Raw genomic sequence first — 14678 nt, 5'->3', positions numbered from 1 at the left:
GCACTTCCATTTGTTATGTTATCATATTTTCTATGCATTTTCAATGCAATTTTTAACATTTCAGTAGTTTGTCAATTTTATTCACGACTGCAAATCACTACTTATTTAAATGATGTATAAATTCAGCTAAGACCAAGTAATCATGGTTTTAAATTAAGTAATTATCAAGACAGAATGCAGAAAGATGAGACTTTGCGTGGAGAGAAAGTCACTATTTTAAAGGAAGCCCTCTGCTGGACAGATGAAATAATGACACTATGGTCTTAATGAAACAGCCCAAGCTGTGATAGTAAAACAGGAAACACACTTCCAGCAAGGGTCAATAATAAAAACGTACATTTCATTGTTTCCCACATTTGCACAGTGATTTGTTCTCTGAGTATAATATATAAATCCCCGAAGTCTGATTTGTTCTTTTCAAAAACAAATTAAAATGTATATTGATATTTAGTCAGTCACTCTAATTTGCCTGTTCAATGTGAGTATGAATGGTTGGTCTCTGTATGTCCTAATATTTGAATGCTGATCTGTTCAGTATTTTACTTGAAGTGTTAGAAAATTAAGGGACAAATAGTACATTTAAATATGAGGTCAATATTTTCCTGTGTTTCCTGTGTCATTAATCAAGTCATAAAGCCTCAGATTTACCTTTGAGAACCCTTGAGAGGTTAAGTAAGATTTAATTTTGTATATTTATTTAATGATAACAGCTTCCCAAGGAGGGAAGTTTGTAATAAAAGAAAAATGTTGTAAAATCATTGACATCAATCCTCTGCAATATGTCTATTTTAAATTGACCACAATGGGGAAGAGGCAATGATAGCAATACTAAATAAAACAAACAAACAAACAAACAAAAAAAAAAGCAAATTCAATATCAAGGAAAACTGAGATTAGAAAAGGTATCGATCCTCTAACAGTGTTACAGGTTGAGGGAAACCTTCCATTCTCTACTATTTCTTGAAATGTGTAGACAATATATATTCACGTACAGACACTTTTAATCCACATTGTCCTTGTTTTTGTATACCTGTAATTTCTTTAGAAAAACATTACCACTTTATTATGTTATCATCATTGTAATATTAATTTGTAGTTCATTTTTACCTTTAAAACCAGAAATCTGTAGCTGTCATCGCTTTCTCTCTACCTTTCTAGATATCAGTCTTCAAGAAATGCAAACTGATGATCTGTGTATTGTACTGTTGGTTTAAAAAACAAACAAACAAACAAAACAAAAAAGAAAAGAAAAGAAAGAAACAGACAGATATACTCCATGCATATTGGCTCTCCATGATGTTTGGTGTTTGTTTAAAGAAGAGTATCATAACAGAAATGCCACCTTGCATCTTCTGGTCCTGGTTTTGAAGAGATACTTGTCTTGTTTGACGGAGTTTATATTATTAGTTTTCTGCTCATCTGGGCTAAATAGAATGAATCCACCGTTGGCAAAGTGTAAATGCTACAAAAATTATATTCAAATCAGACAATTATGTTCTACAATAACTGTTTGATTGTTTTTGTTTTCTTTTGCATTCATTTCTAATTTTACCAATATTCTATTTTACCTATTAAATGTGGTAAAAGTGCTTTTTTCCTTTTTTTTCTAACATCCAATTGCCGGATTGATTGCATCAGATGCCTTTCAGTTTTTGTCATGCGACCAATAAATTGTTAGCTTCGTTCTTCTTTAAAGTGACCGGAAATAATGAAAATGACATGTATGTGTGTGGTTCGTGGGGGAACTTCCTGGAGGCTTTAATCGCGTTAATCCGGTGGTAATCTCGGGGTCTCCGTCGCAGGGGGTCGCTGTGGATTTTAGCGGATCTGACAATTGCGGCCGCAGAAACGTCGCACTCCCTGATTGGCTGTGGGTGGCCGGGGTCAAAGGATTATGCGCATGCTCAGATGGCCTTATATGGTTAGCGAGAGACATCTGTCACATCAACGCACCGATCATTCCTTTAATACCTGCAAATATTTCACTCTACTTTTTCCTTCAAGTCAGCACCGGAGACTTAAATCCAACTCGGACCGGTGGCACGTTTGGTTTCCGACTTTTCGACGCGTGTAGCTGAAGGAAACAGCAAATAATGACGAGCAGTTCAAAGCGGAAAGAAGAAAGTCATATGCTGAATGGGGGTGTAAAACAGTCCACATGGACCAAAGCCTTCAGCAGTAACGCTGTTTGGGAAGAGAAGGTCAGTCACTTGTCCTTTCTGTATTGGGCCCAGCCATCATGTCGTTGCGCTTGCTTTTAGGTGCCTCGGTGTTGTACGGGCGGTTCGTCTTGCAGTCAGGTGTTTATTAAGGCGGCTATAAGGAGCTAGCCGCCTTGCTAAGGATTAATACTGTCCGGCTGGCTCAACTGTCAAATCGAGAAAGACTTTTACTTGTTCCCGTGGTTTGTTCTCAGGCCAAGTCCAAACAGGAAGTCCACGGATTTGAAGTATTAGTTTCGTGTTTATGACCACCTACCCAATGCAGTGAAGGTATCATGTCATTGAGGGGCTTTTTAAATGTTTATCAAGGAATGTACTCTCCCGCCAGCGTGCTTTTAAGTTGTCCATGCCAAGATTGCAACTTTATCACCATTACTTAAATTCTTTATAATTTCAAAAATATTGGCAGTTTCCCAAAGAATATGATGACATTGGCAATCGCTTTTATTGGCAAACAATAGCTCCATAATGCAGATATTGGATTAATGCCTGCATAACCCAGAGAGAAGCAGCAAAAGACTCCACGAACTACTTTAATTATAGCTGATCATTCATTTTCTTTTCAAGGGCCTGTCACTAAATCCAATGATATTGTCATATGTTGTGTTGAAGGCCTGTTGTTCTAGTACTTTGTTTCCTGAGCTTTAACACCTAGCCAAAGTTAACTGGATTAAAGACCTAAACCCAACCACCAAACACTTTTTTTTTTTTAAAGAGAAACTGACTTCTCCATTATCAGTGGCGTGCCATTACTGTTTAGTCTCAACATTTTCTTGGAATTGGGTTAGGCCAGCCCTAAGTACCTGCATCAGGGCTACAGTACATGTGGATCACAGATACTTTAGATTCTTTTCTGTGACGTAACTTGCTGTATTTTTTTTTCCCACAGGATGAGTTTTTAGATGTGATTTACTGGCTCCGACAAATTATTGCAGTCATCCTTGGTGTGATATGGGGTGTTGCACCGCTGAAAGGATTCCTGGGAATAGCCATGTAAGTTTTTTTTTTTTTTTTTTTTTTTTGTGTGACCTTTTTAAACTTTATGTTTTACTGCACAGATCCATATTTGATTGTCAATTGTCAATATTTGAATGTCATGATGGAAGCTCTAAAAATCTAATGGTTTTATGTGTTTGTCTTGGTAGATTCTGCATCATCAATGCTGGCGTCCTTTATGTGTACTTCAGTAGCTTTCAGCAGATCGATGAGGAAGAGTACGGTGGCACGTGGGAACTCACTAAAGAAGGCTTCATGACATCTTTTGCTCTGTTTCTGGTGGGGGTGGTAATATTTATATATCCTATCACAAAATAACAATAAATGAAATGTTTGGAAATGAATTTTATTAATATGAAGGATTTTAGTAGTGAGTACAAGCTAACAAATTAGTTAAAGTTATGTTGAGGAATACAAATATATAGTTTTAAAATAGTATTGTAAAAATTCTGAACCAATTTCTGAATGTCTTCAGGCTGTGTTATAGTAGGAGTATAGTATTGTGTTACAGCGTTCACAGTATCTCAGGAACTATCCATTTTCTGTCTCAGCCTGAGTCAGCCTTCATTGTTTGTTTGTTTTCGTTACTATTAAGTGTTACCAACATTACCACACATTGAACTGCAGCCTCCATTTAATTCAAAACTGATTTCCCATTGGATCATGTGAATTTGTGCTTTGCTCCTGACTGTATAATATTCAGAATAATATACTTGGGTGTGAAATGCAACATGGTTTTCAAATGTTGCCATGTTTGAGAAACGATACTCTTGATTACACAATGCAATATCACTTCAATTAAGTTTTAAAAAACTTTTGCAGTCTGAGGTATTAGTGTGTTATGTATTTAGAAATTGATTTCAGAACAGATAGTAGCGCATAAATATCTTGCCATAATTCAGGAGTTAAGTAGCAAATTTTATGACTATTATAAACTTGTGTTTTTTGCATTTATGATGTATGCTGCAAATTCATTACCTTTGTGAATTGGTCATTAATCAATAATCGGTCATTTTCTTGACTTTTACAGGTGGTGTGGATAATCTTTTACACGGCTCTACATTTTGACTAAGAGGAACCCATAAGACATTGAATACAAAGATTTCTGTTGAAGTAAATTGTCAAGATACGGGAACTCCATGACTTGAGGAGTGTCAACACTCCAGCATACAGTTTGACTTCTCAGTGTGCACTGCATCATGGGAATCCTATTTTGAATAACAAGATACTAGAAGACCACCATGATGAACATGTTCAAATACTGTGCATCTCTCTTAATTTGAGAGTTCTTCTTAAGGTACTCTCTGGTAGACTTCCATTTGTTACATTTAATTTCCCATTCTCATCATCTCTGACAAAACACTAGAGTAAAGAAAGCAGTTCACCTGACATTGGCATTTTAATTTCTGCTGGAAAAGAACCTTAGTATAACACAGGAGGATGCTTTCTCTTGGTTGGCATACCACAAGGCCTTTCTTCTGCTTGAGAAGAGTAACACGAACACAGGTTTTTGACACTGAAGACAACCATTATGTATTCATCCCAGGATAGTGCTAAGAGTCTTATCACACAGTCATTATAGTTCAGTCTATGAGTGTGAAGTGTTACCTAAATCACCATATCAGATGTTCTAAACTACCAAGGCTAAATCGTCTGTCTTAAACGCTAAATTTTGCTCAAATTATATGCTGGCCTTTTTTGAGAAGCTAACCTGGGCCTGTTAAAACAATAATTTAGGTCAGGGGTCACCAGCTCCGGCCCGGGAGGGCTCCAGTCCTGCATGTTTTAGATGTTACCCTGCTCCAACACACCTGATTCAAATGATCAGCTCGTCATCAAGGTCTGCTGAGGTCTGATAAGGAGCCACTCATTTGATTCAGGTGTGTTGGAGCAGGAAACATCTACAACATGCAGGACAGTGGCCCTCCAGAACCGGAGTTAGTGACCCCTTATATAGGTGATGGCATGACAGTAAACCATGTTTATAGATTACTGTTGAGGTACAGTATGTGTTGGGCTTCCTTTTTCATGGAATAATATAGATTTTTTTTCAGTAATTTTAATTAAGTTTTTTTTTTGTGTGTGCGGGGAGGTTGCTCACTAAATAATAATTAGGTAATTTTGATAAAAATCTGGCAACTATAATTTCTTCCAAATTGTCTGTTGTTCAGCAATATATGCAATAAAAATTGGCTCACTGCAAATATTAATATCAAAACACATGCTGGTTGTAAGATATACATATCAGCGAATATCCAATCCCAATGCCAGTATCTGCTATTCGTATCCATGTGCTGTAACTTCTGTCAGGAACTAATCACCATCTAACTTACCTGTCCATCCAAATTAATTCCTTAATGCAAAGAGGGAGGAAACATGCATGTTATGTTCAGAAGCAAACGTTCAAAGATGCAAGTTGAAGACCTGTCCTGTGCACTGCCACGATTTGCTGTTTGTATATGTAGATGTCATTTATTAATGGCAGTAGTTAAGAGGCTTGTCATAATTTAAATTTATTATTTCTCACATGTAGCTTCCAGATCAAAGTCTTACCTTTTTGTTTTGGAATTAATTTAAATTTCTCTGTAAATTCTGTACAATGTCCCTTTTGTCAAATCCACCTTGTATTACACAGATTTATTTGTACTTATGTTATATCTCGTTCGATGTAACATATTTCTCAGTATTTTATAGTGAAGAACTTTTAAAAACAGTTCTTTCAAAGTTATTGTAATGATACTGTTATATTAGATATGCAGATGGTTTGAAAGGATTGTATTTTCTGATCAAATCTTTTGGGAATCATTAAACATGGGCTTTATTTGGCCTCCATTTTCAGAGCGATGGTATCTGGTTCTTATTGAAATGTAGAGGAAATTGAAGTTTATTAGTTTTTGTAATTGCATTAATTCAGGGATTGCAAAAAGATTTGAAGCAGCCTTCTGCTCAAGAAATCCAAACTGCTTTGGTGACATAAACCAAACCTGGAGAAACTGGAAAGTCTCTAGCTGTGTTTAAACTTGTGTATATATATAAAAAAAGAATATATTTATTTATTTTTTTTAAACGTTAGCAAGTAACTATGGGTACCATTAGCTGCGACTGTTCAAAACAGTGGACCATACTGTCTACAAACAACAAAAACAAAAAACTCAAACATTCAAACAATACAGACTTCTAATAAATACATTACAAAAACTTATAAAGAAAGAAAACAAGAGAGGAAAGAGGGACAATTTCTTTCCAGTAACAGTTATTTGAAGACAATGGTAAAAAAAAAATGGCTTTATTATACCTCCATTCATTCCAATTCATGGTGGTTTTAACACCCTGTTACAATGAATAAACCTCAGAGACTTTAAATGCTCTTTAATTCACACAAATGGTGAATTTAGTGAATTGAGTTGTGCCTTTTTCCATCTTACATTCAGTATGAAACATCAGCTGCTCAAACACGGTGACGTAATCTGCAAAGGAAAAAAAAAAAACATGTGACGTAGAGAGCAAGATGGCGGCTCCCCTCTCCACGATGAAATTTTGGAAGCCGGGTAAGTACGAGGAGAGATACAAATTGGGCTTTTGGTGGAAGTTTTCTGTAGGGGGGGAGTGTGTTCTGCTTATTAACATACAGATATTAGCGTGGACCGGCCGGTGTTGGTTTGTCTGCAGCCTGTTTGGCGGCAGCTGCGTGATATCTGCAGCCCGCTCAGTTCAGGTAACGTTAGCTCTGCGGCGCCAAAGTCTCAGCCAGCAAAATAAACCGCCCAGGACACAACAGTGCAGAAAGTAACACAACTAGGTGGACGCACATCAGTTAATGCCACCAGCGAAGGCGCATTCGCCCTTCACGGGTCTTTCGCTTCGTGGGAAATTGGCACGGCACTGAAGCCCGACTGCCACCTTCTTGTGTTCTCTTGCATATAAATAATCTAAGTTGTGCTCCCCTCCGCCATCTGCTCCGCCTCAGGGTCGGAGGCTCCGGGGATCTCAGAGGAGCGGGAGCTCAACACGGAGACCACAGGCTCCCCCATCATATTCAACCCGCACACCGCTCTGTCCATAGAGAAACAGCGACAGAAACTCCCCGTTTTCAAGGTTTCGCACCATCACTCATAAACATGCCTGAATTTGACCACAGGACGATGAGGTGATCTGTGGGTGATTTTTTTTTTTTAAATAATGTTTGTCTGGTTGTTCCTAATCCAGCACAGAAACAACATCTTGTACCTGGTGGAGAGCTTCCAGACTGTTATCATAGTTGGCGAGACGGGATGTGGGAAGACAACACAGATACCTCAGGTTTTTATCGATAATATTTAAATAATATTGAAATGAGTGGAAACTGGTGAATAGCTTTTGTCGTGTCATCTCTGAAAAGGACAACACGTCTCTCAAGTTGAATGGCCACAAGGCAGAACTTTGCTGCAGTGGACTGATAACCTTCACGTGGCTGAATTCCCATAGTGATTTTACATGTCCTTGTATTGATGCTTAGCAACCTCTTTTTTCTAGCAGAGTTTAGACCACATCATCTAGAGCTGAATTTGTGCAGAATGTGCTGTTTTGAAACATTGACTCTTGTCTTTTTTTTTTTTTTGATCCCTCTTTTTATCTGACCCCTCTCAGTACCTCCTGGAGGCTGGCTGGGCAGCAGAAGGGAAGGTGATTGGCGTGACACAACCTCGTCGTGTGGCTGCTATCTCTGTAAGAGCTCTGCTGATGTCCTTTTATGGCTCAGCTCTTTCATTGTTTTAATGTGATTTCGGTGCAAGGACAAGTGTCTGCTTCAGACACAATACTTTTTCTCTCTTCCCTGCTGATAGGTAGCAAACCGTGTTGCGGAGGAGCGGGGTGCCCTGTTGGGGCATGAGGTGGGCTACACCATCCGGTTTGATGACTGCTCTGATCCCCATGCCACAAGGATCAAGGTATTCCTCTGTGGGTGTGTGTATGCATCTCTTTTCCCCTCTGATTGGTTTCTAACTGTACTTAACTGTCCCTCTGTCTGTCAGTTCCTTACAGATGGCATGCTGGTGCGTGAGATGATGGCTGATCCTCTGTTAAAGAAATACAGGTACTCAGGTTCCTCACTACAAAGATTTCACTGCAGATATTTTGACTTGTCATTATTTGGCAGTGAGCCAGTGTGCAGTGTACCATGTCTAACGCTGATATTCTTTGTTTTGCTTATGTCCTTAGTGTGTTGATGCTAGATGAAGCACATGAGAGAACCCTATATACAGACATAGCCATTGGCCTACTTAAGAAGGTAACATGTAATTTAAAATCAAGCTATATTGCTTTACTTGGTCTTTGACTAGCCCACATGAAGCAGTCTTACAAGTTGTAACTTATTTTAGGACTCTCCCTCTGTTTGTACCGGTATGTTCTCTCACTGTCTTCAATAGATTCAGAAGAAGCGAAGAGACCTGAGGCTGATTGTGGCCTCTGCCACTTTGGATGCCAAGGTGACTGCATCATTAAGATGAACAGATATGCTTGATTAACGAGAAAAGAGACAAAGTAAGGCATGGAGGAAAGTTGATGTCAGGTCAGATCACATTGTCCTGACATCTGCAATACACTGATAAAAGAAAGACACAATCAGGCCATGACTGTGCTCAGCATTAAACAAGTCAGCTAAAATGCCTCATCTGACATCTACTATACTTTGTACTTAAAAAAAAAAGCTTTTATCTACACATGCAAGCTATTTTGTGTAACGCATTAGTATTGCATACTTTTTAAAATGTCAGATTGCGGGCAGAAAGAGTATGTAAATGCTCTACTGCTGCAAAACATTTGGAAAATATCATGTGATTAAAAAGAGATACCTCCTTAATGCTCTGTTTTAATCTTCTTTCATTTAAAGAAATTCCATGACTTCTTCAATCTGAATGAGTCTGGGGATCCCAACAAGGACACATGTGGTATTTTGACAGTGGAGGGACGCACCTTTCCAGTGGACGTTTTCTACACTGTCAGGTACTCTACCCACAGAATCCAGTCTGGGGAAAACAAATTTTAATTTGTTTATATGGTTTTTACATTTTTAAATTTATTTTTTTTTTATCTTAGTCCTGTCCCAGATTATGTGAAGGCCACAGTGGAGACGGTGATGAAGATCCATGAGACAGAGGATGATGGAGATGTCTTGGCCTTTCTTACTGGACAGGTAGGAGGGCATTTCTTTAAGCTCAATGCTTGCTTCCATTTGACAGACAGGTATAAGTTGTACACCAGCATTCAATTTGTAATTTTATCACTATAATGTAATGTTGTGTTTCCAAGCTCTTATTTGTCTTCCTATCATTTCCTTTTTATTTTTCTCATTAGGAGGAGGTGGAGAAGGTGGCATCACTTCTGCAGGACCAAGCTAGATCTCTGTCACGATATGGAATGAAAAAACATCTGAGAATTTTGCCCATGTACTCTGGTCTACCCTATGCTGAGCAAATGAAAGTCTTTGAGAGGGTACCTTCCTCTGTTCGTAAGGTAAATCCTGCCTTGATTTTTGTGGAAGTGTAGAAAAAAGGAATTTCATTTTTGCAGTTTGGTTATTTTGTATATGACCCATTTTTCCTTTTTTAAAATGTTAATGGAAACTCATAAATATACATACAAACCAGCATGCATTGTTCAAGCTGACCACTTTTTAATGCTATGTGGAGATATGCATCTATGATAGTTAACATTTTTGTCATGAGATGGTAATCAAAAATAATTACACAAAATCATGTGTACATAATAGCCTTCGTTGCAGATAATTCAGCCATGTAATGTAGGATCTAGTAAATGACCTAAGTTTCATGACGGCATAGAAAATTTCTGAACTTGTTCCATTGTATAAATACAACAGACAGGTGTTGACATAGAAGGCTACAGTAACCAATAAAACTGATATTTACAAAACAGTAGTCTTATTACTGTGCTTTTTAAAAAATCTTTTTATTTTAACAGGTTGTGGTTGCCACTAACATAGCTGAGACCTCCATCACTATTAATGGAATCGTATTCGTCATAGACTGTGCATTTGTGAAGCTTCGAGCCTACAACCCGAGCACTGCCATTGAGTCACTAGTGGTCACTCCCATTTCAAAAGCTTCAGCCAGTCAGAGGGCTGGTAGAGCTGGAAGAAACCGACCCGGGAAATGCTTTAGACTTTACACAGGTTTGTATATGTTTGCAGGAAAATAAAGAAAATTATGTGGAAAAAGATGAAATGAAGAATATTGTCTTTTAGTGGGAATTTGCATTGTTAACATTTCTTGCAAATTGATGTAGCCTTTTATCATTTTCCTTCAACTGATTTTTGCCTGTTTTCTGTCACTTCTTGTCCTTCCCCTCCTATTTGTTATTGCCTCTCTTTTCTCAGAGGAAGACTTTGAAAAACTGCCTGCCTCTACTGTGCCAGAGATGCAGCGCACTAATTTGGCCCCTGTCATCCTGCAGCTCAAAGCGTTAGGCATCGACAATGTGTTGCGGTTCAGCTTCCTTTCTGTGAGTCACTGACTTCACAGGGTATCCACAGGGTGGCTATCATGTGTTCAACCACTGTGAAAGGAATTGTAAATTCTTCCAACTAAAATTTACATTGTAGTTGGAAAAAATGCCCCTTTGCCTCTCAGAAAAAAAGTGGAGAAGCCATGAAATTAATGTAGTAATTGACTGTGCTTTTAAAGATTCTCACTTCATTATGTCTTAGAGTAAATATAGTAATTGTTGGACTTGACATGTTCTTTCATTTATTGTGATTTCATAGCCTCCTCCAGCTCAGACAATGGTTCAGGCTCTGGAACTGCTCTATGCTTTGGGAGGTAAGAAACTATTTAGTCAGTGGGAAGATAAAATAAAGAGGCATTCTGTCCTTCAACAGCAAGACTAACGTTAAAAAATACATGTTGTCAGCCATCTAAAAGCTACTGTTTTTGCAGAATATGTAGATTTTTAACCATTTGTGTATCTGCTGGCAGGTTTAGACCATTATGGCCGCTTGACTGATCCCACGGGTGTGCGGATGGCAGAGTTTCCTCTCAGCCCCATGTTTGCCAAGATGCTCCTGGAGTCAGGAAACTTTGGCTGTTCCAAAGAGATTGTTACAATCGCAGCAATGATGCAGATTCAGAACATATTTGTTGTGCCCACTAATCAGAAGAAAGCTGCTGTAAGTGAAAAGCAGACTTTTAAAGGGAACATGCATATTTGGCACAAATGCTTTGTCAACATAACAATTATCCCATTTTTGCTATCTCACTCCTGCAGGCCAGAGAGCACAGGAAATTTGCAGTCGCTGAGGGAGACCACCTCACCATGCTGAACGTGTATGAAGCATTCATTAAGGTATGACGTGTGTGCGCCTGAATATAGCTCATTCAATTGCTGCTGTGAGCCAAGCAAAAGTCAGGGATAAAGTCGACTCTCATCAAAGCTGTGCAACATTGTCCTTCCTTTCCTGTAGCACCAGAAGAGCTCCCAGTGGTGTCAGGAACATTTCCTCAATTACAAGGGTCTGCTACGGGCTGTGACTGTTCGAGAGCAGCTGCGCCGTCTCATGAACAAGTTTAAGGTGCCACGGACTTCCAGCGAAGGTTTGTGTGTGTGTGAAGTTCATCTTGTTTCATTTGCAGGGTTGTATCAGCAGAGCTCTTCCTGTTCTGACAGAATGATGACACTGCCTGCCTCTTCAGCTTTTTGCTTTAAACCTTAAAAAGTATGTTTTGCTCAGGTGATCCTGATGTGATTCTGAAGTGCATTGTGTCTGGGTTCTTTGCTAATGCAGCCCGCATTCACCATTCTGGTTCCTACAGGTGAGAGAGCTCTTATCTCTATTTTCTCCTTGTATAAGTTGAACTTGTTTTCGACAGTAATGCTTTCTTGTTTGTCCTTGTTCATGCTACACTGTTCTTCTTACAAGGACTTTGCGCGATGATCGTGAGCTTCACATCCACCCCAACTCTGTGCTTTTTGGAGAGAAGCCTCCAAAATGGTCAGTGCACATTCCCTGCACATTATGCTAATGAAGGTGTACAAATGTGTGTTTTGTGTGGTAGACGTAATTTTTGTCAGTTTCTTCACTCTCCTGAATTTACGGCAAGCTTCTTTTATTTGATTGTTTCGAAGAGCAACACTCAAAGTTTCATGCATTGTCTCCTCTCCAGGGTTGTCTTTAATGAAGTGGTGCAGACCTCAAAATACTACATGCGTGATGTGACTGCTGTTGAGTCATCCTGGTTGGTTGAATTGGCCCCTCACTTTTACAAGCAGGCTAAGGTGCGTCAGAAAAACACAAATACACACACCCACACCCATTTTTATTATTCTCATTTGCCTGCAGTTGTGAATATTCTGAAATTGTCAATTCACAATAGTTTATATTGTTGTGCTAAATACTTCCCTTTTTTATTTTGCTCATGATATTTTCTGATGGTCTAATCCCACCATCTTTCGGTTGAATTTAATTGTCTGCTAATAGTGGTACTTTGATTTGACTCTTCCCTGCTGGTTTTCTGTTTCAGCATGGTTCACTGGCAAGCAAGAGATCCCGGGTCCTCTAAATTGCGCCATCATTTCACCACAAGAAGAGAACACAGGAAATCTCATTGAACTAAATTGAGAAAACCCTCTCAAGTTGCCACTGTGCCCCTTTCCATCTCACTGTATATAAAGATGTAATATATATTTATTGACCATATCCTCCATAGTTATATGGCCATGCCAGAATGGGATAAAGTGGATGTATTTTAAGTGCTGATGTTAACAGTTGTGACATGCTTTGTTTGAATGTGTCTGTCTGTCTTTTTTGGCAGCAATGTAGTTTATATTTTATGTTTGAGAGTAAATGATGATGAATGTGAGATGACTTTAGGCTGTGCCTGATGTGTGTTCATTCAAGCATGGTCATGTAATTCATACATACTCTTACAGTTGAGCATCCTGAAGTCCAGAGAACAACTCCTGTACCAGAGGTTCTTCCATACCTCATTCAACCTGCTGTCATTCTTTTTTTTTTTAAATTTCTGTTTCTTTTTTTTTCCCAGTTGCATGATAAATAATGGAAGATGGTGAAATGTGAGGATGTTTCCCTTTGAGAGACTTATGGTTTAGTGTTTTTTATATTCATTTGCTCATCTGATACCCTGGGCGTGCTTATGTTTTTTAATGGATTCACTTTAATTTAATTTGGATCTCTTAAATTCTGTATGTAGTTATATATATTTTCCTGCATGTATTATGAAATGCATTTCTTTATTTTTATTCAGTAAACTTTTACATTAATGATACTGTGAAAGGACTACCTTACTTTTGGATTCTTGTTTTCCATTTTTGATTGCCACTTAACTACGGTGTAGCTCAGAAATAGTGGCCTTGTCACCACTCTGTGCCAGGTTTATTTATCAGCCTATTTCACATTTCATTTTCAAATGGAATGTGCTAGTACTTATACCCAAGCATTGTAAAGGAGAAGCTGTGAAATCAAAACTACAAATGAAGTGCCATTTCTTCTTTTTTTTTTTTGTGCATTGAGACATGCATCCAAAGCCTCAAAGAAAAAGTAGCATCAGATATCAGATTCCAGCCATGTCTTTGGCATCACAATTGCCTGTCCTCTTATGGTTTGTCTCAGTTTTTCTTGAGTCAGTATTTCACTTTTCGTTCCTTGTTTCCATCCATTTCTTCTGCCTGGTGTTCAGTAAGATGGCCAAATATAATAACAGATTTTCATCCCACATAGACCACATGTGAATGACAGCTTTGATTTTGTCTTCAAATGTCCAATTTTTTTATTTTTATTCAGAGGTATTTGACCCTGAAAGTAAAAGTGAGCAGTGCATTAAAGGTTTTTCATTATACTCTGCTTAGTTACTTAGTTTCCAAACATCAAAATCACTGTCACCCAGTTTTACTTCTGTCTGCATGGTCTTTCGTAGAACTTGTTCTTGAGGTTACAACTGTAGATTCAGTGAACCTGTAATCAAACCACAGAACAATACACCATACAGTATATAAGTAAACCAGCTCAAATTAGATGGATATTCAAATGTACCAAAAAAGTACCCTTGCATGTTAAATGGTACTCTGATGTAGACCTATACACTTAAGGATCACCTTGTCTAGTTGACCTGTTTGTTCTCTTTTGTGCTGATACTTATGAGTACATATGCAGCCACAGTAGTAATCACCTCTGTGATAACAATTTTCACCAGCCATCTCTTCCTCACATCTGAAATAAAGCCTTATTGTCATGCACACTATGACTGTCTTGTGATTACTTTTCTCACTGAACGACTACTGTACTTCTAATGCAGTGGGTGTCTTTGCCAGGTGGTGTCACTGTCATACCACAAACAGGAATTAGCAAGCCTGATTCACTTAATCATCAGTATAAGAGGAATTATTTGAGAATGTTTTTCTTTGTTGCTGTGGTTCAGTGAGTAACTTTGAAATGGTTGCTCTTGCTGA

At 38.3% G+C, this 14678-nt stretch overlaps 2 protein-coding genes across 2 annotated transcripts; both read left to right on the top strand.

Moving 5' to 3' along the window:
- The first annotated feature begins 1922 nt into the window (after positions 1–1922).
- Positions 1923–6058, top strand: rab5if (RAB5 interacting factor). The gene is made up of 4 exons (XM_029506789.1): positions 1923–2201; positions 3112–3215; positions 3368–3497; positions 4249–6058. Exons 1-4 carry the CDS (start codon positions 2094–2096, stop codon positions 4288–4290), a joined length of 384 nt encoding a protein of 127 aa, XP_029362649.1. The 5' UTR covers positions 1923–2093; the 3' UTR covers positions 4291–6058.
- A 656-nt stretch (positions 6059–6714) lies between these two features.
- dhx35 (DEAH-box helicase 35) lies at positions 6715–14430 on the top strand. The gene is made up of 21 exons (XM_029506153.1): positions 6715–6766; positions 7186–7313; positions 7425–7517; positions 7845–7922; positions 8042–8146; positions 8231–8292; positions 8418–8487; positions 8627–8686; positions 9091–9203; positions 9297–9393; positions 9555–9713; positions 10179–10389; positions 10594–10718; positions 10981–11035; positions 11192–11382; positions 11481–11558; positions 11677–11806; positions 11944–12025; positions 12133–12204; positions 12377–12488; positions 12734–14430. Exons 1-21 carry the CDS (start codon positions 6727–6729, stop codon positions 12770–12772), a joined length of 2100 nt encoding a protein of 699 aa, XP_029362013.1. The 5' UTR covers positions 6715–6726; the 3' UTR covers positions 12773–14430.
- Positions 14431–14678: the final 248 nt, after the last annotated feature.

The sequence above is a fragment of the Echeneis naucrates genome, chromosome 7 (genome assembly GCF_900963305.1).
Source record: "Echeneis naucrates chromosome 7, fEcheNa1.1, whole genome shotgun sequence".
Classification (NCBI taxonomy): Eukaryota; Metazoa; Chordata; class Actinopteri; order Carangiformes; family Echeneidae; genus Echeneis; species Echeneis naucrates.
This window is presented reverse-complemented; position numbering and strand designations above follow the sequence as displayed.